Consider the following 22,500-nt stretch of genomic DNA (forward strand, 5'->3'; position numbering starts at 1 on the left):
ATTACTGAAAGCGTTGTTACCTGTAGCCGAAGAACCGCTTCTCAATATTATTAACTTATCATTAACTTTAGGTCACGTCCCAAAACCATTGAAGCTGGCAGTTATTAAGCCTCTTATTAAGAAACCAAAACTAGGTCCTAGTGAACTGGCAAATTATAGGCCTATTTCAAATCTTCCATTTGTCTAAAATTTTAGAAAAAGCTGCGTCTGCTCAATTGAGCTCCTTCCTGCAAAAAAATGATCTGTATGAAGAATTTCAGGTTTCAGGCCCCACCAGAGCAAAGAAACTGCACTTGTTAAAATTACAAATTACCTGCTTCTTGCGTCAGATCAAGGCTGCATCTCATTGCTAGTTTTACTTGATCTTAGTGCTGCGTTCGACACCATAGATCATGACATATACTCATAGATCGATTACAAACCTATACAGTTATTCAAGGGAAGGCTCTAAGATGGTTTAGATCCTACCTCTCCGATTGTTACCATATTGTTTATTTAAATAGGGAGTCATCTCATTCATCACCAGTAAAATATGGAGTGCCACACGGATCCGTCCTAGGTCCCCTTCTATTTTCAATATACATGTTGCCCCTTGGTAATAATATTAGAAAATATGGGATTAGTTTCCACTGTTATGCTGATGATACTCAGCTATATAATCTCAACGAGACCAGATGAAACTTCTAAATTATCCAAGCTAACAGAGTGTGTTACAAATGTAAAAGACTGGATGACCAACAATTTTCTCTTATTGAATTTGGATAAGACAGAGATATTCATTATTGGAATAAAAAATAGTACACAGAATCTTGTAGATTACAATTTGCAACTAGACGGATGTACTGTTACTTCCTCTTCAGTCAAAAATCTGGGTGTTATATTAGACAGCAATTTGTCTTTTGAAAATCATATTTCCCATGTTACAAAAACTGCATTCTTCCATCTTAGAAACATAGCCAAGCTATGAAACATGTTACCTGTTTCTGATGCAGAAAAGCTAGTTCATGCATTCATGACCTCTAGACTGGAGTATTGTAATGCACTTCTAGGTGGTTGTCCTGCATCTTCAAAAATGCAGCAGCTAGAGCCCTTACCAGGTCAAGAAAATATGATCATATTACCCCAATTTTACAGTCTCTGAACTGGCTACCTATTAAGTTCCGTATCAGTTACAAATTATCATTACTTACCTATAAGGCCCTAAATGGTTTAGCTCCTGCGTAACTAACTAGCCTTATACCACGTTACAATCCATCACACACCCTAAGGTCACAAAACGCTGGACCTTTGGAAGTTCCAAGGATAGCAAAGTGGGCCAGCAATGGGCCAGCAATACCCAAGATGCAATGAATGAAGATTTAATTGAAGTCATAGGGCTTCTTTACTTATACACGAAATCGGCTCATTACAGACACTCTAAATGTGTTCGTTTGCACCTCAGAGGAGGTTGCCCTGCTTTAAAGCCAACGAGCACTACTTACGGTCCATGACAGCAAGAACCCCTTCAACATCTGACAACACGCAGTCTTCCAATGACTGCTGAACTGAAAATAATGTGATAGTTTTTTGTTGCACTGCTTCCGTCCAACCATACGCCTAGTTATCTATTGTGGTATTTTGCATGTTGTGTCAAAATGTTGTTGGTTTAGAATAGATAAATAACTCTTTTGACTCATGTACGATAATTTTCTTCCAAATACGATAATTTTGAACTTCTGGCACAATACTTGGACATTTCCAATCTGGGAACACTGACCACTAAACACAAGACGGCATCAGCGATAAAGGCGTTGTCGAACTGGAAGTACCGGAAATTAAAGGTGAGAATATTTCTTTAACATGCACGGTATGCCCAGGAAAAAAGACTTTATCCACGTCTGCCTCATCCAACTAGTGGTAGAAATTATGATTCTTTCAAGAGATTCATTCATTAAGTTCGTTCACCAAAATTATTCATTCAGAATTGTTCACTGATTCGTTCAGTGATCATTTATTCATATTACACAAAATATGCCAGCAGGTGGCAAAAAAGAGTGTATTATGTGTTATGTGTTATGTCTTAAGTCAAAGAACGTATTCACTTGTTACAAAAACTGATCTGGCTTTATTAAAATGTGTGCATAATCAAATTCAATATATAAAGTCTAATAAAGTTGTTGAGATGAACAAAGCACAAGGTTTTCTTGCCTAATTAGCATTTTAATTGTTTGGTCAGACAGTTTGTATATTATATATTGTATATTATATATTCACATTCATAAATTGGGGATTATGGCAGACTAACCCAGTTTACTCTCATTCATTTCATTCACGAACAACATGTATCCGTTCATTGAACTCGTTCGCGAACGACATGTGTGCCAGTTCAGTCATTTCATTCACGAACGAGATTTACTAAATCATTCAGATCATTCACAAACAACATGTGTACCAGTTCATTCATTTCATTCACGAACAAGATTTACTAAATCATTCAGCTTGTTCACGAACGACATTGGTATCAGATCAGTCATTTCATTTACGAACGAGATCTCTAGATCTCGTTCAGACTCATATGAAACTACATTCAACAAATCACATGCTCCATCACATGTCATACTTGAAGGCTATTGACTCGAGGTTGAGTAACTCTTTGACAGGATGAAACTGTTCACAGAGCTACCCGATTCACCAAGCTGCGCATGCGCTGCTAATAGCACCGCGCTGCTGTGGAGGGAGGAACTTCAGTGAACGAGAAATATGAGTCAGTGGATTGCGTGAACGAGAACGATTTGTTCAGCTAAAAGATTCGTTCAAAAAGAACGATTCGTTCACAAACTACACATCACTACAAGCAACTCAAATCTTATGAACCACCTCAACAACACATGCTAACATGTTACTGTACTGAATATTTAATGCTGTGTTCAAACCAGACGCGACTTGCACGAATAACTCGCACTATTCACGCGTATTTGGACGCTTGAACATTTTGAGTTCATACGCTTCATTCTCGCATGAAATTAACTTTACAACAGACGCGAATTCGCGGCATGGGGGGGCCTACCACCAGTTGAGTTCACAAAGCTTTTTCAACCACCATTTTTATTCCGATAGTTTTCTAAATATGACTGTTATCATGTCATGAAATGTAGTTTTAAAAGTATTTCTTGTGAGAATATAGTTGTTTTAAACTCTAATATGCGGTTTATTTAAAAATGTGTTTTGCTGATTTTCGGAGGTTGTCTATTCCCGTCCTTGAATTGACTTAACATTGAAATCACTCTCGCCAGACGCTTTATTTGCATCTGGTGTGAACGCACCATAAGAGTTGGATAGTGTTCGTTTATTGTGCAGTAACTTTAGGCCTAATATACAGTTACAGAGATTTGCACTAATGGCCAGGTTTCCCTTTGTTTATTTTTACCCAAGTTTAATTTGTCTGTGTTAATTTTGTACTTGAATTTTATTTTCAATATAATTTTTTATATGTTTTTATTTCATATACAGTATTGTTCAAAATAATAGCAGTACAATGTGACTAACCAGAATAATCAAGGTTTTTCGTATATTTTTTTATTGCTACGTGGCAAACAAGTTACCAGTAGGTTCAGTAGATTCTCAGAAAACAAATGAGACCCAGCATTCATGATATGCACGCTCTTAAGGCTGTGTAATTGGGCAATTAGTTGAATTAGTTGAAAGGGGTGTGTTCAAAAAAATAGCAGTGTGGCATTCAATCACTGAGGTCATCATTTTTGTGAAGAAACAGGTGTGAATCAGGTGGCCCCTATTTAAGGATGAAGCCAACACTTGTTGAACATGCATTTGAAAGCTGAGGAAAATGGGTCGCTCAAGACATTGTTCAGAAGAACAGCGTACTTTGATTAAAAAGTTGATTAGAGAGGGGAAAACCTATAAAGAGGTGCAAAAAATGATAGGCTGTTCAGCTAAAATGATCTCCAATGCCTTAAAATGGAGAGCAAAACCAGAGAGACGTGGAAGAAAACGGAAGACAACCATCAAAATGGATAGAAGAATAACCAGAATGGCAAAGGCTCAGCCAATGATCACCTCCAGGATGATCAAAGACAGTCTGGAGTTACCTGTAAGTACTGTGACAGTTAGAAGACGTCTGTGTGAAGCTAATCTATTTTCAAGAATCCCCCGCAAAGTCCCTCTGTTAAAAAAAGGCATGTGCAGAAGAGGTTACAATTTGCCAAAGAACACATCAACTGGCCTAAAGAGAAATGGAGGAACATTTTGTGGACTGATGAGAGTAAAATTGTTCTTTTTGGGTCCAAGGGCCACAGGCAGTTTGTGAGACGACCCCCAAACTCTGAATTCAAGCCACAGTACACAGTGAAGACAGTGAAGCATGGAGGTGCAAGCATCATGATATGGGCATGTTTCTCCTACTATGGTGTTGGGCCTATTTATCGCATACCAGGGATCATGGATCAGTTTGCATATGTTAAAATACTTGAAGAGGTCATGTTGCCCTATGCTGAAGAGGACATGCCCTTGAAATGGTTGTTTCAACAAGACAATGACCCAAAACACACTAGTAAACGGGCAAAGTCTTGGTTCCAAACCAACAAAATTAATGTTATGGAGTGGCCAGCCCAATCTCCAGACCTTAATCCAATTGAGAACTTGTGGGGTGATATCAAAAATGCTGTTTCTGAAGCAAAACCAAGAAATGTGAATGAATTGTGGAATGTTGTTAAAGAATCATGGAGTGGAATAACAGCTGAGAGGTGCCACAAGTTGGTTGACTCCATGCCACACAGATGTCAAGCAGTTTTAAAAAACTGTGGTCATACAACTAAATATTAGTTTAGTGATTCACAGGATTGCTAAATCCCAGAAAAAAAAAAATGTTTGTACAAAATAGTTTTGAGTTTGTACAGTCAAAGGTAGACACTGCTATTTTTTTGAACACACCCCTTTCAACTAATTGCCCAATTGCACAGCCTTAAGAGCGTGCATATCATGAATGCTGGGTCTTGTTTGTTTTCTGACAATCTACTGAACCTACTGGTAACTTGTTTGCCACGTAGCAATAAAAAATATACTAAAAACCTTGATTATTCTGGTTAGTCACATTGTACTGCTATTATTTTGAACAATACTGTATATCATATAGCAGGCTGCAATCTATTGAGTTCAAATATATACAACATTTTCTAAAATACTTACAGTGTTTTTATTCTTCAATCAGTTATATAAATTTACATTACATTTAATCATTTAGCAGACACTTTTATCCAAAGCGACTTACAAATGAGAACAATAGAAGCAGTTAGGTCAACAAGAGAACAACAACAGTATACAAGTGGCAAGTCTCAGTTAGTCTAGTATAGAACACATAGCCAGGTTATATATATATATATATACATGAAAAAAAAATAAGAAAAGGAAAAATGCTAGTGTTAATTGCAGGCGAAAAAGATGAGTCTTTAGATGTTTCTTGAAAATGAGTAAAGACTCAGCTGTACGAATTGAGATTGGGAGGTCATTCCACCAGCTGGGCACAGTCCAGGAAAAAGTCCATGAGAGTGATTTTGAACTTCTTTGGGATGGTACCACAAGGCGTCGTTCACTTGCAGAGCGCAAACTTCTGGAGGGCACATAATATTTAACCGGTGAGTTTAGGTAAGTTGGTGCCGTGCCAGTGGTCGTCTTGTAGGCTAGCATCAGTACCTTGAATTTGATGCGAGCAGCTACTGGTAGCCAGTGTAACTTGATGAGGAGAGGAGTAACGTGAGCTTTTTTTGGCTCATTGAAGACAACCCTCGCTGCTGCATTTTGGATCAATTACAGAGGCTTGACAGTACATGCAGGAAGGCCCGCCAGGAGAGCATTACAATAGTCCAGTCTGGAGAGAACAAGAGCTTGGACAAGAAGTTGGGTTGCTTGCTCTGACAGGAAGGGTCTAATCTTCCTAATGTTCTATAAGTCAAACCTGCAGGACCGGGTAGTGGTAGCAATGTGGTCTGTGAAGCTTAACTGATAATCCATCACAACTAGGTTTATGGCTGTCCTCGAAGGAGTAATAGTTGATGAGCCCAGCTGTATAGAGAAGTTGTGATGAAGCAATGAGTTTGCTGGAATCACTAGGAGTTTTGTCTTCGTAAAGTTAAGCTGAAGGTGATGGTCATTCATCCAGCTAGAAATGTCCCTCAGACAGGCTGAGAGGCGAGCAGCTACCGTCGGGTCATCTGGTTGGAATGAGAAGTAGAGTTGGGTGTCAATAGCGTAGCAGTGATAAGAAAAGCCATGCTTCTGAAGGACAGATCCTAATGATGTCATGTAGATGGAGAAGAGAAGTGGTCCAAGTACTGAGCCTTGAGGAACCCCAGTAGCAAGGTGGTGTGACTTTGAAACATCACCCCTCCAAGACACACTGAAGGATCTGTCAGAGAGGTAGGACTTAACCCACAGGAGTGCTGTTCCAGAGATGCCCAACTTTCTGAGGGTGGACAGGAGAATCTGGTGATTAACAGTGTCAAAATCAGCAGACAGGTCCAGTAAGATTTTGAAGCTGCTCTTGCTAGTCGCAGGGCTTCAGTAACTGAGAGCAGAGCAGTCTCAGTTGAGTGGCCACTTTTGAAGCCAGATTGGTTGCTGTCCAGGAGGTTGTTCTGTACAAGGAATATAGAAAGCTGGCTGAACACAGCTCGCTCAAGTGTCTTTGCAATGAATGGAAGAAGGGATACCAGTCTGTAGTTTTCAAGAAGCGCTGGATTTAGAGATGGTTTCTTGAGCAGTGGGCTTACCCAAGCCTGCTTGAATGCTGAGGGAAATGTTCCAGAGTGAAGAGAGGAGTTGATAATGTGAGAAGAGATCGCTTGAAGGATGTGAGTGGGGATCGGATCAAGTGGACAAGTAGTAGGATGATTGGACAGGAGAAGTTTGGAGACGTCCATCTCTGAGAGTGGGGAGAAGGAGGAGAAAGAGTGTGCGTCGGTCATTGTGAAGTTGTCCTCAGTCTGCGGTGTAGAGAATTGGTCACTGATGGATCTTGTCTTATTTGTGAAGAAAACTGCAAAGTTGTCCGCTGTAAGAGTCGATGGAGGAGGTGGTAGCGGCGGATTAAGAAGAGAAGAGAAAGTCTTGAAGAGCGTCCGAGCGTCTAATTTTGTTGTGGTAGTAGGATGTTTTAGCCATGAAGACATTTGCAGAGAAGGAAGAGAGGAGAGACTGATACACACTGAGGTCAGTAGAGTTTCTTGATTTCTGCCATTTCCTCTCTGAGTTTATAGCAATGCATAGTGGTAGTGTAGTAGTGTAGTGTAGTGTAGAGGTGTGCAGTAGAGCAAATATAAACATCTTATATATTAAAGATGTTATAGGTCGTAATAGCATTATAGAACATAAAAAATAACATCACAGTTACTTTGCTGAGTAACTAATTACTTTAACAATGTGGTAACTAAGTTACTAACTCAATTACATTTTGGGAGAAGTAATTTTTAACTGTAACTAATTACTTTTTTCAAGTAAGATGACCAACACTGCAAGTGGGTGCTGAAAGCGCACGTACAGGTGAGACCTTAACAGCGCGTGTTGATATCTGTGTTTAAACTAAACTCATTTAAGCTTTGCCAGTGTACACATTTAAGTGCCAGAGGATGCAAGCCGGTGTGTGCTCACCTGAAGCACCTCAAACCTGCACGTCAGAACATGTGTAAATTAGGCTCTCTGTGAAATATTTTGTTTAAAATGACAAATTCACACACACACACACACACACACACACACACACACACACACACACGCACACACACACACACAAAATATGATGTGTCAAAATGCCCTGGTAAGTGTCCAATAGCAGACATAGCTGGCTGAACATACTGTATCAGTGTACCAGATCAGTGTATTTTCTTAAAGTTGAAGAACTTAATATTAATCAAACAGCAACAACAAAGAAATCACTCACTGTTCTTGATTGAAAGCTTTTGTTACTTTAATGACAACCCTTATGAAAGGAAAATATATTTACCAATATATTTCTTAAAATATATTGTGTTATATTGTAATTTATTATTTTCCCTTTTTATTTTCTAATATTTTATATATTTGAATACATTTAATAATATATTGATGATACATATATTATATAATATATTGCAAAATATACAAATGATTGCCGCTTTCAATATATTGCAATATATTGGAAAACAAAAATATATATAAGAATATATGCCTAATATATTACATGATATTTTCCTATATACTGCAATATATTTTTGTTTCATAAGGGAATTCATCTTTTTATTACATAAGTTTTTATTACAGACACACTTAAAAAGTTTACATTCAAATACAGCCAACTGGAGTATATAATTCTACCAAAGAGTTAACATAAAAACTTACTTATGTTTAATTTAAATATTTGTTCAATCTGATATATTTTACTCAACAAATGGCTTTTTACCAAGAATACCAAAATGTTACATCAAACCAAACCGCATCAACAAGTTTAATTTTGCCCTTATTCTGGGTTCTTATCTGGGAATAGTTAATCACTATATGGTAATGCTTTATGTCTTCCTTTGAAACACATGGTAGATAGTATGACCTGGCTGATGTTAGATAGCACTACAGTTCGAAACATCATGATTATATGTGGCCTGTGAGAGGCCCCTCTGATTCCCCCACTTTGGTATTTGTGCTTCAGGCTTCAATTAAAACTTCATGCCTGAGGAGAAGGCCAAGAGGCCAGCATACCACAGAGACTCTTTAAAAAACAGCAGGCATTGCTGACCCTGTAATGGATTTCCCAGTCTGACTTCACACATAAAACCAAAATGGCTTCTTAACAGGCCTCTTGTGTCCATCTTCTAAACTATTTCCACTACTCATCCTTCCCCTCTTTATTGTACCCTCTGCCCTCAACCATGGTCTTGAACTTCATCCCCATCTTAACTTAGGATGTGATCACGAGATTTTGCCTGACATATTGAATGTTTCTCCGGAGGTTTGCCGACATTAGACAAAGATCAAAGAGAGTGACCCCTGCCAAACGATCAAACTATGTTCTCCCCCCTTAAAAAAGAAGCATCGCAGACAGATGACGGATATATGAATGCCATATCTCGGCCCTCACAAGATAGATTGACAGATTGATAGTTAGATAAAACTGTATAGATAGATTAATTTAAGGTATTATCATTTTCTGAAGGACATGTGATGTGTACAATTTAGAAGTTAATACTTAAAATTGTATGCTCTGCTCACAATAGGTTGACATTAAAGGAACACTCCGACTTTTTAGGACTTTAGCTTATTCACAGTATTCCCCAGAGTTAGATAGTCCATACATACCTTTTTCATTTCTGTGCATTCTGTAAGTGTTATTTGACGCTCCCACTGCTAGCCTAGCTTAGCACAAAGACTGGATGTAAATGGATAATGGTAGCATGGTAATCCCAATAAGTGACAAAATAATGCAAACATGTTCCTATTTACATGTTGTGATCTGTATAGTCACAGCGTGTACAAATAACAAGGCTATATGAGACAGAGACCATATTTAATCATGTAAATACTGGGAATTATATTCTCACTAGGCGTTGGACCACAGCTAACGTTACTTGGGCGGAGTGGCTACTTGGGTAGAGTGATTAGCGCAGCACACGAGACGCCCTGTTAATGGTTCCGTAAACAAAACAAACGTGACTAACTAGCTAGACATGACTCGTGATCATGGCTGACTTTGAGGAATTGTCAGACTCAGAAGAATTTTACTGTGTATCAAACCAATATCCAGAACCATATAGTTTTGAGCCAGAATACACAGACGAGGAGTTACAAACTTTGGAAGCTGTAAGACAAGATGTCGAACCGATTGATGTCGAAGGGAGAATCAGAACGAACACGGACTGGTGGTGTAAATGTGGAACATGCCACCCTATGCCGACAGAAACCGAGTGCCTTTGTTGTAATGAATGGAACCAGGTATTGCCATCAATGTCAAGGCTTGATGACAATCAAAATATTTGCGTCACTACCACGGAAGATTTCTCTGCCTTAATACACCCGGCAGTTGTCGTTTTTTTTCCCCACTGTGACAAGATCAACTGGAAGAAATGCCCCATGCCGAGTGAACCTAATGGTCAGCTGACCACCAAGTAAGTGATTTTGTTATAATGATCATGAGCAGTGTGTTCATGACAACACAATAATAACAATAAAGGGTATACACGGAGCCCCTATTCACGTAATAGTGTCACTACTAAGGTTATATTACATTAGCATGGCACTGTTACAGTATGGCTAATGTTAGTCATTTCAAAACATAACGGAACACTTACCGCAGCAACAGGTGATCCAATTTGTCCTGTCTTTATTATCGATGGGATGGCTGTATCCTTTAGCACACGTTTCATGGTCCATGTGGCAACTTGCATTTTTTCAAAATAGTCGTCTACAGTAAAATGTTCAGAGCAAACTAAATACTTTGTGATGGTGTTTACAGGTGTGTTTGGAACTATACCCAGAACAAGTAGCCATCAATTCATCAGGTCAGCATTTTTGGTTGTAATTCCTGTTTATTGTCGCAGCTCTTTACAATACGGCGAACACCCATGATTGTACACTATAAATTTACTATCTAGTAATTGCTGACTCTATTACTCCAACTCTCTGTTCCTCACCACGGCGCGTCTTGGGTGCTGCGCTAATCACTCCTCCCAAGTAGCCACTCCACCAAAGTAACGTTAGCTGTGCTCCTACGCCTAGTGAGAATATAGTTCCCAGTATTTATACGATTAAAAATGGTCTCTGTCTCATATAGCCTTGTTATTTGTACATGCTGTGACTATACAGATCACAACATGTAAATAGGAAAATGTTTGCATTATTTTGTCACTTATTGGGATTACTATGGTACAATTATACATTTACATCCAGTCTTTGTGCTAAGCTAGGCCAACGGTGGGTGTGTCAAATAACACTTATAGAACGCACAGAAATGAAAAAGGTATGTATGGACTTATCTAACTCTGGGGGATACTGTGAATGAGCTAAAGTCCCCAAAATTCGGAGTGTTCCTTTAAGAAGAATTGAAAATAATTTTAGCAAGCCTAGAACAGGTCTCTGAGGTACTCACCATCTGTGGGACTAAGGCCCCTGGCCGCAGAGATCATGGACAGAGAGGGACTGCTATGGAGTGAGCGGATATAGTCCATGTAGGGATTAATGTATGGATGTGGGGGGTTAAAGGGTGACTCCGCCCCCACTGAAGGGTTCCGGTGTGGTGAGATCCGGATGAGGGAGATATCAGAAAATGCCGGGCTGGCCGCCAGTGCAGGAGTCCTGGAATCAGAGACGAAGAAAAGCATTTAAGCACCTTAGGAGTCTTTTTCAAACTGTGTTTTCTTCCTCTTATTCCGTTGGGTGGGATGTTCCAAGTCCTAGGGGGGGGGGGTTATTTGCAAAATACCATGTTATATGTGCATGTACAATCCAAAGCACATGCATACATTTAGAGAAAAGTATAGAAGAAAGCAGAGCTCTACACAAACCACAAAAGCTAGGCATGTGATCTATTCATTTTGGATCCCTGCTCCAGGTCTAGTGTCTGAACAGAACAGTGTAGGAGCTTGAGCAGGAAATGAATGGTGACACTATCTATCTGCCTCCATCTGCAGGGCCAAATCACAGAGTAAGCGGGAGGGAAAAAGCCCAAGCTAAATTCCAACTGCTCCCCTCGCAGACATTTCCTAAGATCAAAGCCAACTTTCAACACATCACATTTTAATCAGACAGAGGCTGCCAGGAATTCTTACCGCTACCCACAAAGCCTTGCCATATTTTCTTGAGATGATGGGTGTCACTCAAATCTGGATTTTGTTGTGTTGTTTTCGTAAACAGCCCCTATAAAATATTATTACTGTATTTAAGTTATTTTGAAGCAGGACTGTCCATGTGTGATAAAGGATAAAAAACAAACAAACAAACAATAAAACACTTAGGTTCTTTCATAATAATATAAGGTATACAGGACAATTAAATAAATGAATTAAAAATAAATGTATTAATTAAAATGAAAAAAATTAAGAACATAACTGACTCTTAAACACACACACACACACACACACACACACACACACACACACACACACACACACACACACATATATATATATATATATATATATATATATATATATATATATATATATATATATATATAAAAGAGGCAAATAGAAAACAAGAAAACATTTACAGTAAATTCCTGTAGAGATCTTTGTCTTCAAGTGACCTCTCAGAAGGACCAGATGGACCGGATGGACCCAATTACACACTAAAGCTTGTCCCCTATGAATTCTCTCCTGTCAGTCTCCGGAGTCTACTTCACCAGCCACTAATGAAAGAGTTTGGCCTGTTCCTCAACAAAACTTTCTCTTGAAGTGCTGTCAAACCATTCTAGAGAATTCTTAAGGGTTTAAGGCAAGGTAAAAGCCAGTCAATAGAGATGCTTTTGTATATAAAAGACAGTATAAAATAGAAAAGTATAAAAGACATCGTCAGAATAGTCCAACTGCCATCAGTGGTTCAACCATAACGTTAGGAAGTAACGAGAATGCTTTTTGTATGTGAAGAAAACAAAAATAATGACTTTATTCAACAATTAGTCTCCTCAGTGTCTCTCTGCATCACCATAGTGCCATTTTGGACAATATTCACTGAACGCAAGCAGCTTACACTCCTCTGTGTCACTCATGCTGCACGGATGCACTGTTTTGGTTCAAAGTGTAAATACATGTAGAAAATGTATCCTTATGTCGTGTTTGAAACGCAATTGTCTCTTTTAAAGCGTCAGAATAGATCTCAACAACATTCCTCACTGTGCTCAGATATTTCTCCTTAGCTAGAGACTCTTAATTCACTCACATTTGTCTTGTCAAAAGTTTAGATTAGAGATCTCAACAACATCACACACTATGCTTGGATTTTTCTCATTAGCTAAATAATCTGGCGGTTTAATATTTGTCTCCTGTAAAGCTTTAGAATAGATCTCAACAACTTTACAATGTGTGCATCAAGTCAAATACTTGAAAGGCACTAAATAAAAGAGGGAAAATCATAAATTCAGAGATGAAGGCTATATTGAGAGAGAAATTATGCAGAAATAAGGATAATGCTACTTTTTATAAGACAATGTTTAAGTACTTAGGCACATAATTTGTTGTTGGAAATAGTAATGTACAAGATGCCTTAATCAGAAGTGATCTACAGAAAATGTAATCCTGGAGCTTACTTTGCTGAAAGGCACATAAATGGCTTATGACTCAGTCTTGATTATTAATTGACTTATTTGTTTATTAATACATGGAAGAAATGTTTGAGCTCATATTGAGGCATTTGACTTTGTGCACACTTTATAAAGTTGAGATCACTTCTGAAATTTAGAGGAGACAAATGTGAGAGCTCTTGAGTCTAGCTAAGGAGAAATATCTGAGCACAGTGAGTTTTTGCCTCAGCCCACATAGCAAACAGACTTGGCCCAAATGTGGCCTCAAGCTGGCACTGTTAGCCTCCTGTCGGCAATGGCATGTACCCTTTCAGCCAGAGCTGGGCTATGTGTGGCAATGATGGCATGGCATGGATCAGGCAAACCATATGAGGGCCGATTGTTGGTGGGAGGAGTATGGCCCAGATCAGTCCAGTGATATGTGGCCCAAATCAGGCTATGATCTGGCAGCATATTATGTGACCCATGATAAACGAGATAAATACAATATTGCATTATAATGGTAATATATATATATATATATATATATATATATATATATATATATATATATATATATATATATATATATATATATACACACACACACACACATATTATTCTTGATACGAATATTCTTAGAATCTTTACATGAAAAGAGAGAGAGAGAGAGAGAGAGAGAGAGAGAGAGAGAGAGAGAGATCATTGAACCATTATCATGTAATATGTGTTTGATTTATCATGGGACACACATTGATCTATAATAGTGGGGGCACATCATTTTTATTGGTATGGTGTCATGCACAAGCATTCATTAAATAAAAATTATTAATTATCATGAAAGTATTTTATTTAAATCCTCTGTATCCATGTGATGCTTGGTGTGAGGAACCAATCCAAATTCAAACCATTCATGAACAATGCAGAAAAAAAAAAAAAAAACATAGGCTATATTGTAATTGAAATTGTGCCCTAGTTTGTGCAGTACATTAATTTAAACTTGAATGTTAAAAGTTCATATTGCTCATGTTCTATTCTGTATTGTTAATATAAATCAAACACTCTCTGAATAAAAAAGGTTGCATTTTATGCATGCAACAGCCTATTACTGGCAGTCCCTTATGACAATGAACCATGGTAAAGTGAACATAGTTTAACTATAGTATTTGTAGGTTTCCTTGGTTACCACTACAGTAAACATATTTTAACCATGTGTAAACAAAAATATAACATATTAAGTTGCAATTAAGGCATATTGAATGTTAAAATGCATTTCAAATATAAAGCAGGTATTATTACCCATTGTACTCATAATAATTAAATAAATTTAATTATCTAAAAGTTCAGTTTTGAAGAATCATATTGTTATCGATATCGACGATACTGGCCATTAAAAGTGTCGGTTTCTTATCGAAAACAAAATATTTGGTATCGCCCATCCCTGGTATCGCCTTCCTCTCTAGCTATAGTAACAATTTAAAAAATGTTACGTTAAGAAGTTTAACAACAAGTTTTACGACAGCGATATCAAATGCTCATTGGCTCTCATCGGTTGCGTCACAGATTGCGAAATGCCATGTTTCCAGTGATGCGTGTTTTGAATGAGAACAACTTAAATTATGCCCTGCTACTCGCACTACTATTATATTCTGCCAGAGAGGACTGCAACTGCAATGCATCGTCATTTGGACTACTGTGGTATTGCTCTTTGACACATCTGTAATAAATTATTATGATTAAGTTACATGTGTCTATCTGTTACGTTTCTCTTATAGACTGTAAACTTTATACACTCATTCTTTATTGGTTGATTGTTCTTTATAAAAATAAATAGAAAAATCAATGCAATACATTTTTTTTTATTGCACAGTTACATGATTTGTGGGTTTTCTATTCAGTTTAATTTACATTATTGGCATAGTTTGTGTGTACAGCATGTCACAAAATGAATAATGGCGATTTTAGTAATACACAATGCAAAAATATGAAATATTAAGATTCTGGGTCTAGGCTATATAAGGCTCAGGTGTGGCTCAGATTTGAGGATTCTGGTTTACTTAAGGCTGAGAATTGGCACCATATAATAAAACCTGTTTTGATTCGGGCCAGTTATGGCCCATGTGTTGCCCTTGTCAATAATCCAGTTCTGGGCCACTTCAGGGCCGTCATTCTTTGCAGCACTTGGGCCGAGGGAAAAGTGATTGTCTGAGCCAGAAGACATTTGCTATGTGGGAGGAGACAGTTTTGAGAAGCAGAAGACTCAAGCAAAAGTTTCCATTCAATCTTAAGGTAGTCTCATTTCTGTCTAGGAGAAATAGTGATGATACTGTAAATGGTAAAGAGATCTTTTTCATTTTATGATTGCAGCAAGACAATATAGAGATCTCCCACGTTTCTCACACGTTTATCTCTTCATTTTATTTTTTATTTCTCAGTCTCAGTTTGTCTACTTTTATTTCTCCTAAGGATTTTTAGGAGAAACATCTGAGATACTTTTGAGACTAAAATGAGAAATACATGTATACGAGAATCACAACTAAGTCTCCTGAGGTTAGAAGGAGCAACCACTGAGCAATAAAATATTCCTGTAATGGAGTCTTGATAGAGATCGCATCAAGACAATTAAGAGATATTCTGTTTCTTTCACCACTTTCTCTGTTTTGACTCTTTTTTTCTCAAACATTTCTCATGTCTCATTTGTGCTACTTCCATTTCTCCAAAGGAATTTTTTAAGAAATATCTGAAATGCTGTTTATACTAAAATGAGAAATACATGAGAATCTCATCTAAGTCTACCGAGCTTAGGAAAAGCAACTACTGAGCAATACATTTTTCCTATGGGTAAATTCATACCAAAATTGGCTAGATAACTAAATAACAAAAAAAAAAATAATAATAATAATTAAAAAAGTCAGAACTGTTTATTAATTTTAGATTTTTAAAGCCCGTGTTTTCATCTAAAAATATGTTTGATGCAAAGATAACTGTGTAAATGTAGATATTAAAATATGTTTTGAAAATGTTGATGGAACAAGCTGATGCATGTGCAGAATTGAGTAATGGATATTTATGATATCAACTGATGTCTCACAGGCATACGTATTTTAGTTCAATGTAATACATGCATTTTAGAGAAACAAGTAATTTGTACAATAATTGGTGAGGGAAAAACTAATTGTGTAGCTATGTCAATCAGTGTTTATGGATACCATAGGAATGAATGAGACATGATGTAAGCATAAGTCTGTGGCTCTTATAAATGTAATTTTTTTTTTTTTTTTTTTTGGTGTAAACTCTAAAAATACTTAAATCCAAAACTATTGTTTAGTATAACATTTTCTGAAAATTAGGCTGTCAATCAATGTAATTATAAGCTGTTTCCTCTAAAAAGTGTTTTTTTAAATGTTTTATTATTTTTTATATATATATATATTTTTTGGTCAGGAAGTTGGGGCCTAATAGTTAGAGAGTTAGACTCCTAAGGTTGTGGGTTCAAGTCTCGGGCCAGCAATACCATGACTGAGGTGCCCACTGAACCCCCAACTGCTCCCCAGGCACCGCAGCATAAATGGCTGCCCACTGCTCCAGGTGTGTGTTCACAGTGTGTTTGTTTGTGTGCGCTATGGATGGGTTAAATGCAGAGCACAAATTCTGAGTATGGGTCACCATACTTGGCTGTATGTCAGGTCACTTGCAATTCTTTCAATTTTTTTTTTTTTTTTTAGCTCAGTGAAACCTCTCCTCCAGTAACATTCATTCATTCATTCACTCATTCATTCATTCTTGCATTCATTCATTCATAAAAAAAAAATATCTGGTTTTCTTTACCACTTATTAAAATGGTAAAGAACATACCACATGGTAATACCACATACATTTCCACCTAAGTGGAAGCAGTAGCATCAGCTATTAAGCTTTTTTTGGCTAAAGGGTGCATGCTTGCCTTCAAATGGCTTTGCCCACACTCACCAAAGCGAAAATCCAAGATGGCGGCAATATGCAACTAACCCATTATCACATTTTATTTTTGCAAGGTCACATCAAATCATATACTGAATAATGAATTGCGATTGTAAAAGTAGTGAAGAAGATACTTTGATTAATTGGTACTTAAGTACAAGTAAAATTATTTAAAGAAAGATTAAAGCTAAATAAAAGCGAATGAATAAAAATGGCAAAAGCACTTAATAAAATAATGAAAATGATAAAAAATTATTAAACTGAAATATACTAAATTTACTAAATGAAAATATACATATAAAATATTTTATAAAAATTAAAATATTAAAGAATAGTAAAATAAGCAAATCAAACAAATTTGAAAAGTTTTCTGCTCCTTGAAGGCCCTTTCACACAGTGTGTGACTAGATAAAGTGAAGTGAATCACAGATGAACAGTGCCTACACACTAAACAGGAAACAATTGTTTGCTTTCGTCTTATTCATGCCTGTACACAAGGTGCCGCAACCCACTATTGAGCAATTCGGCCTACAGTCATTTACAATAGAGAAGAAAAAGCACTTAAATGTTGGTGCATAGAACCACAAGGCAAATAAACTGTTAAAAAGCCAGGAACAATTTTAGGGGGGTGCTAGAAAGTGCTAAGAACCCTTTGGTTGAAACTGTAAAACTAGGAAATTGGCGAAACAGATCTGGCAAATGCTCCAGTGTGTATTTGTGTTTACGCTTCGTGGAATGTCAAAGGTTTCTATTAACAACATATTTTGCAGCGTTGAGCAGTGTAACCAATGCTCAAAATGCCAGAGGTTTGTTCAAGGTTCAAGCTTTTTCAGTCAAATGTATTCGCATAGAGGTTTTAAAGAGCTGGTGTGAATAAATATAGATTTAAACTCAAAGAGATAGGATAGTCTGCGCATGACCTGCTATTTTATTCGGACCCAGAAGGCGAGATGAACATCACAGAGTGCTAAACACTCATGCAACACTTCATTCATACTCGAAGCCGGAGGGCGCTCTCTCACAGAAAGTTATACCAGGGAACTCCTAATATGGACGTGAGCGTCCAGCTATTGCCGTATGAAAACAGTTGTTTTCACAGAAAAACAGAAACTTTTGGAAACACGAAGACATTTAACATACAGTTGTGACAATATATGGTTTTCAAGTCATCTCCAGCAGGTAAGAAATAAAGTATATGAGCAATAAAGTGCTAATAGCATTTATTGCAGTATATAATCTATTCTGCCTTATTATGTGATAAAAAAAGTGTTTGTAGTATATAAACAAATCATTTTTATTTGTTATTGTCCAGCAGTTATAGATTTCTAAGCCAATTAAAAGCTAGAAATTAGAGAAAAATTAAGTTGCCTAAAGTATTCACTACCACTCAAGTCTCTTCTGTTAACCAAGTCTGTATTTATTTGATCCAAAGTACAGCAAAACAGTAAAATTGTGAAATATCTTTACTAGACTATTTAAAATAACTGTTTTCTATTTGAATATAATTCAAAATTTAATTAATTTATTTTAAATATTGATAATCAGCAAATCAGTATATTAGAATGATTTGATTCTAATGAGGATATGACACTGATGACTGGAGTAATGATGCTGAAAATTCACCTTTGAAAACAGTTATTTTAAATAGTAAAAATATTTCACAATATTACTGCTTTTGCTGTACTTTGGATCAAATAAATGCAGGCTTGGTGAGCAGAAGAGACTTCTTTAAAAACATAAAAAAATGTACGGTTCAAAAACTGTTGACTGGTAGGCTATATAGAAATGTTATATTGTAATGTTTTATATTATATTGTAATGTTATATATATATATATATATATATATATATATATATATATATATATATATATATATATATATCATTCACCAGCGAGAAAACTTTAAAAGTACTGCAATACCAGGAAGGAAGACCGGGTGTGACGAGTGGGGCAGGGCTGAGAGCCCTGGGAACGGAGCGAGGCCGGTGGAGTGATTGGGAAATGAGTGACACCTGCTCCACTCACCAGTCCCCAAAGAGGAGATTGGAAGAATACAAAAGAGGAATGACAACAGAGACGAGAGAGGACGAGAGAGGACCAGGCCTGGACTTCATTTCGGTTTGGTTTTTGTTTGTGCGCGACAGTCGTCCACAAGGGGCTACAAAAGATGCCCCACTCGTCACTTCGGGTTTTTGTTTGTCTGCCATTCTCGCTCTGTCTGCACAGCGTACGTGAATGCGCTGATGACATATCCTGTCTGCACAAACAGGGTGTGCAGAGGTATACATACATTGACTAGCAGGTATAAAAACTATTTAAAATGTTCGGACTGATTGAACATACATTTCTTGGTCCTACGCCTTCCACAGAATATATAAATACAGATAAATACACTTAGACCACTTAACTTAATAGACCACTTGACTTTCAACCAGCAAAACAAAAAATGTTTCTGAAGACAATCACCTACTGCACCTTTAAGTGCCGAGTTCTGCTTGCTGGCTTGTGAATCCTATCATTATAATTTACAAAGTGTAGATGCTATAAATAAGAGTTTTATTTATTAATTATAAAGGAACTATGAGATTGCAATGATCTTGTCAAAAATCCGGTCCAAACTTCTGTCCAATTGCCACCAGAAATTATTACATTGATTAACACACTACTACTACTACACAAACTGTTGCATGTCATCTACATATCCCAGCATCCATCAGATATTGTTTAAACTCTCACTTGGACTATCGCTTCTGTTACTGATTACCCCTTTGGTTTTCCCTGTTTGGACAGTGTTCGCTGGAGATCGACCAAACCTGTTTACTGGACTCCTCTAGTGTTTTGGCCACGTTGAACCTGTTTGCCATTGTTTGACCCATGCCTGTTATATGACAACATCTTGGAAATAAAGCCTTGCATATGGATCCGCACGTCTTATGTCTCATTCGCCCCATTACAGAATACTTGGCCAAACAAGGATACAGTGGCTTCACCAAGGAACATTGGCTAGGTATGAATGCCGCAATTCTGCTGCTAGTGCTGAAGCAGGACACACAATCACTCACTTTTTTCTGTGATTGTCTTAACCAGCATTTAAAGTCAAGAGTGGTTAAAAAGGGTCCTTGTTCATTACTGAGCAGTTTATTGGTTTATGTTTTGTGGACTGTTGGTTTAGCATTCATTGTGGGTGTTGCGGAGAAATGCGACCCCGCACTCGCTCGTGTAATGGCTGCTGCACTACAGCACACTCACAAAATGGCAGACACAACAGCGTCCTGTTATGTCACAGCTGCCAATCATGAATCAAGTCAAGTCACAGTGGATCTTCATGAGTCCAGTCAAGTCACGGTTGATCTTCATGAATTAAGTCAAGTCACAGTGGATCTTCATGAGTAAAGTCAAGTCATGGATGATCTTCATGAATCAAGTCAAGTCACAGTTGATCTTCTTGAATCAAGTCAAGTCACAGTTGATCTTCATGAATCAAGTCAAGTCACGGTTAATCTAGATGAATCAAGTGAAGTCACAGTTGATCTACATGAATTAAGTCAACTCACAGCTGATCTTCCACAGTCACGTCATGTTTCAGATGATCTTCTAGAGTCACGTCACATCTCAGATGTTCGTCCAGAGTCATGTCACATCTCAGCTATTTGTCCAGAGTCACGTCACATCTCAGCTTATCTTCCAGAGTCACATCATGTCACATCTGATCTTTCACAGTCTTGTCATGTCTCATATTATCTTCAAGAGTCACGTCATGTCACAGCTGATCATCCAGAGTCACATTACATCACTGCTTATCTTCCAGACACATGTCACTTCACAGCTGATCATTCAGAGTCTCATCACGTCCTGTCTGTTGCACCCAGATTATCAAGGTCAGCCCTTCAGTATCCCAGTCCGGCATCCAGTGTGAACCAAGTTAACTCACAGCTGATCTTCCACAGTCACATCGCATCTCAGCTGATCTTCCAGAGTCATGTCACATCTCAGCTGTTTGTCCAGAGTCACATCATGTCTCAGCTGATCTTCCAGAGTCATTTCACATCTCAGTTGATCTTCCAGAGTAACATCACATCACAGCTGATCATCCAGAGACGTCCTGTCTGTTGCACCCAGATTATCAAGGTCAGCCCTTCAGTATCCCAGTCTGGTATCCAGTGTAAGGGAATGACCACTGGAGTCTGCACAGAAGGCTGGTATCCCCAAACCCACTCACTCTAGCCTCCCTGATCCTGAACTGATTCCCCTTTCTGAAGCGCTTCATATGATGGGGATTCCTTTTTGGTGTGTTTGGGTTCCCTACACCACCACAGAACTTCCAGAGACATCGGTACTCGCTCCAGGTCCTCCAGAGGTGGCAGCTGAGGCTGCAGAACCCTCCGAGGCAGAGGCACTCACTTCAGCTCCTGGTATGGTGGTTCCCAGCATTACATATTCAGCCTGACATGTCATGATCAAATGAACCATTGCTGAACTCTTTGCCTGCCTGTTTTGTTAAGGAGAATATTCAGGAACTTTCCCTGTTTCCTGTTAATGCGGCTGTAGAACCTCTAGAGGTGGAGGCATCCACTGCAAAACCTCCAGAACTGTCAGTGGTATCCACTTATAAACTCTTGTCCTGTTCTGTTCCAGCTAGGAAGGACATCTGGGATCCCTCTGCCAGTCCTGTAATGGCTATGGAGGCAGCCTGTGAACTCTCTGCCTGCTCTGTTCTGGCCAAGGAGGACATCTGTGAAACTCTCAGCCTATCCTGTTCCGGCCTAGGAGGCCGTTTATGAAGTCTCTTCACTGTCCTATAACAGCTATGAAGGCCATCTGTGAACTCTCTGCCTGTTCTGTTCCAGCCATGGAAGTCACCTTAGAACTCTCTTCCTGTCCTGTTGAGGCTACAGAAGCCGCTTATAAACTTTACTCCTGCCCTGAACCTCTCATCTCGCCCTGTTCAGATAATGTTTACCTCTCGCCTGGACTATCACTTGTGTTTTGGATGACCCCTTTGGATTACCCTTTTTGGACATTGTTCACCAGAGATTGACCGTTGCCATTTACTGTACTACAGGATAAGGCAACTCCAGTCCTGGAGGGCCACTATCTTGCAGAGTTTAGCTCCAACCCTAATTAAACACACCTGAACAAGGCAATCAGTGTTTTCGGGATTACTAGATAGATACAGGCAGGTGAGTTTTTATGAGGGCTGAAGCTAAACTCTGCAGGATAGTGGGCCTCCAGGACCGGAGTTGCCTATCCCTGCTGTACTAATTTTGGGTTTTGCCCACATTACACCTGTTTGCCATTGTTTGACCCATGT

The 22,500-nt window shown here is 38.2% G+C and overlaps 1 protein-coding gene across 1 annotated transcript in view; it reads right to left on the reverse strand.

Annotated features, from left to right (window-relative positions):
- The window catches only part of LOC127946054 (transcriptional activator GLI3), a 291,286-nt gene that overhangs the window by 65,537 nt on the left and 203,249 nt on the right, over positions 1-22,500 (reverse strand). Inside the window, exon 5 of the mRNA XM_052542339.1 lies at positions 11,102-11,307. Coding sequence (XP_052398299.1) covers positions 11,102-11,307 — 206 coding nt within the window. The remainder of the gene's footprint in view (positions 1-11,101; positions 11,308-22,500) is intronic.

This window comes from Carassius gibelio, chromosome A24 (assembly GCF_023724105.1).
Source record: "Carassius gibelio isolate Cgi1373 ecotype wild population from Czech Republic chromosome A24, carGib1.2-hapl.c, whole genome shotgun sequence".
Taxonomy (NCBI): domain Eukaryota; kingdom Metazoa; phylum Chordata; class Actinopteri; order Cypriniformes; family Cyprinidae; genus Carassius; species Carassius gibelio.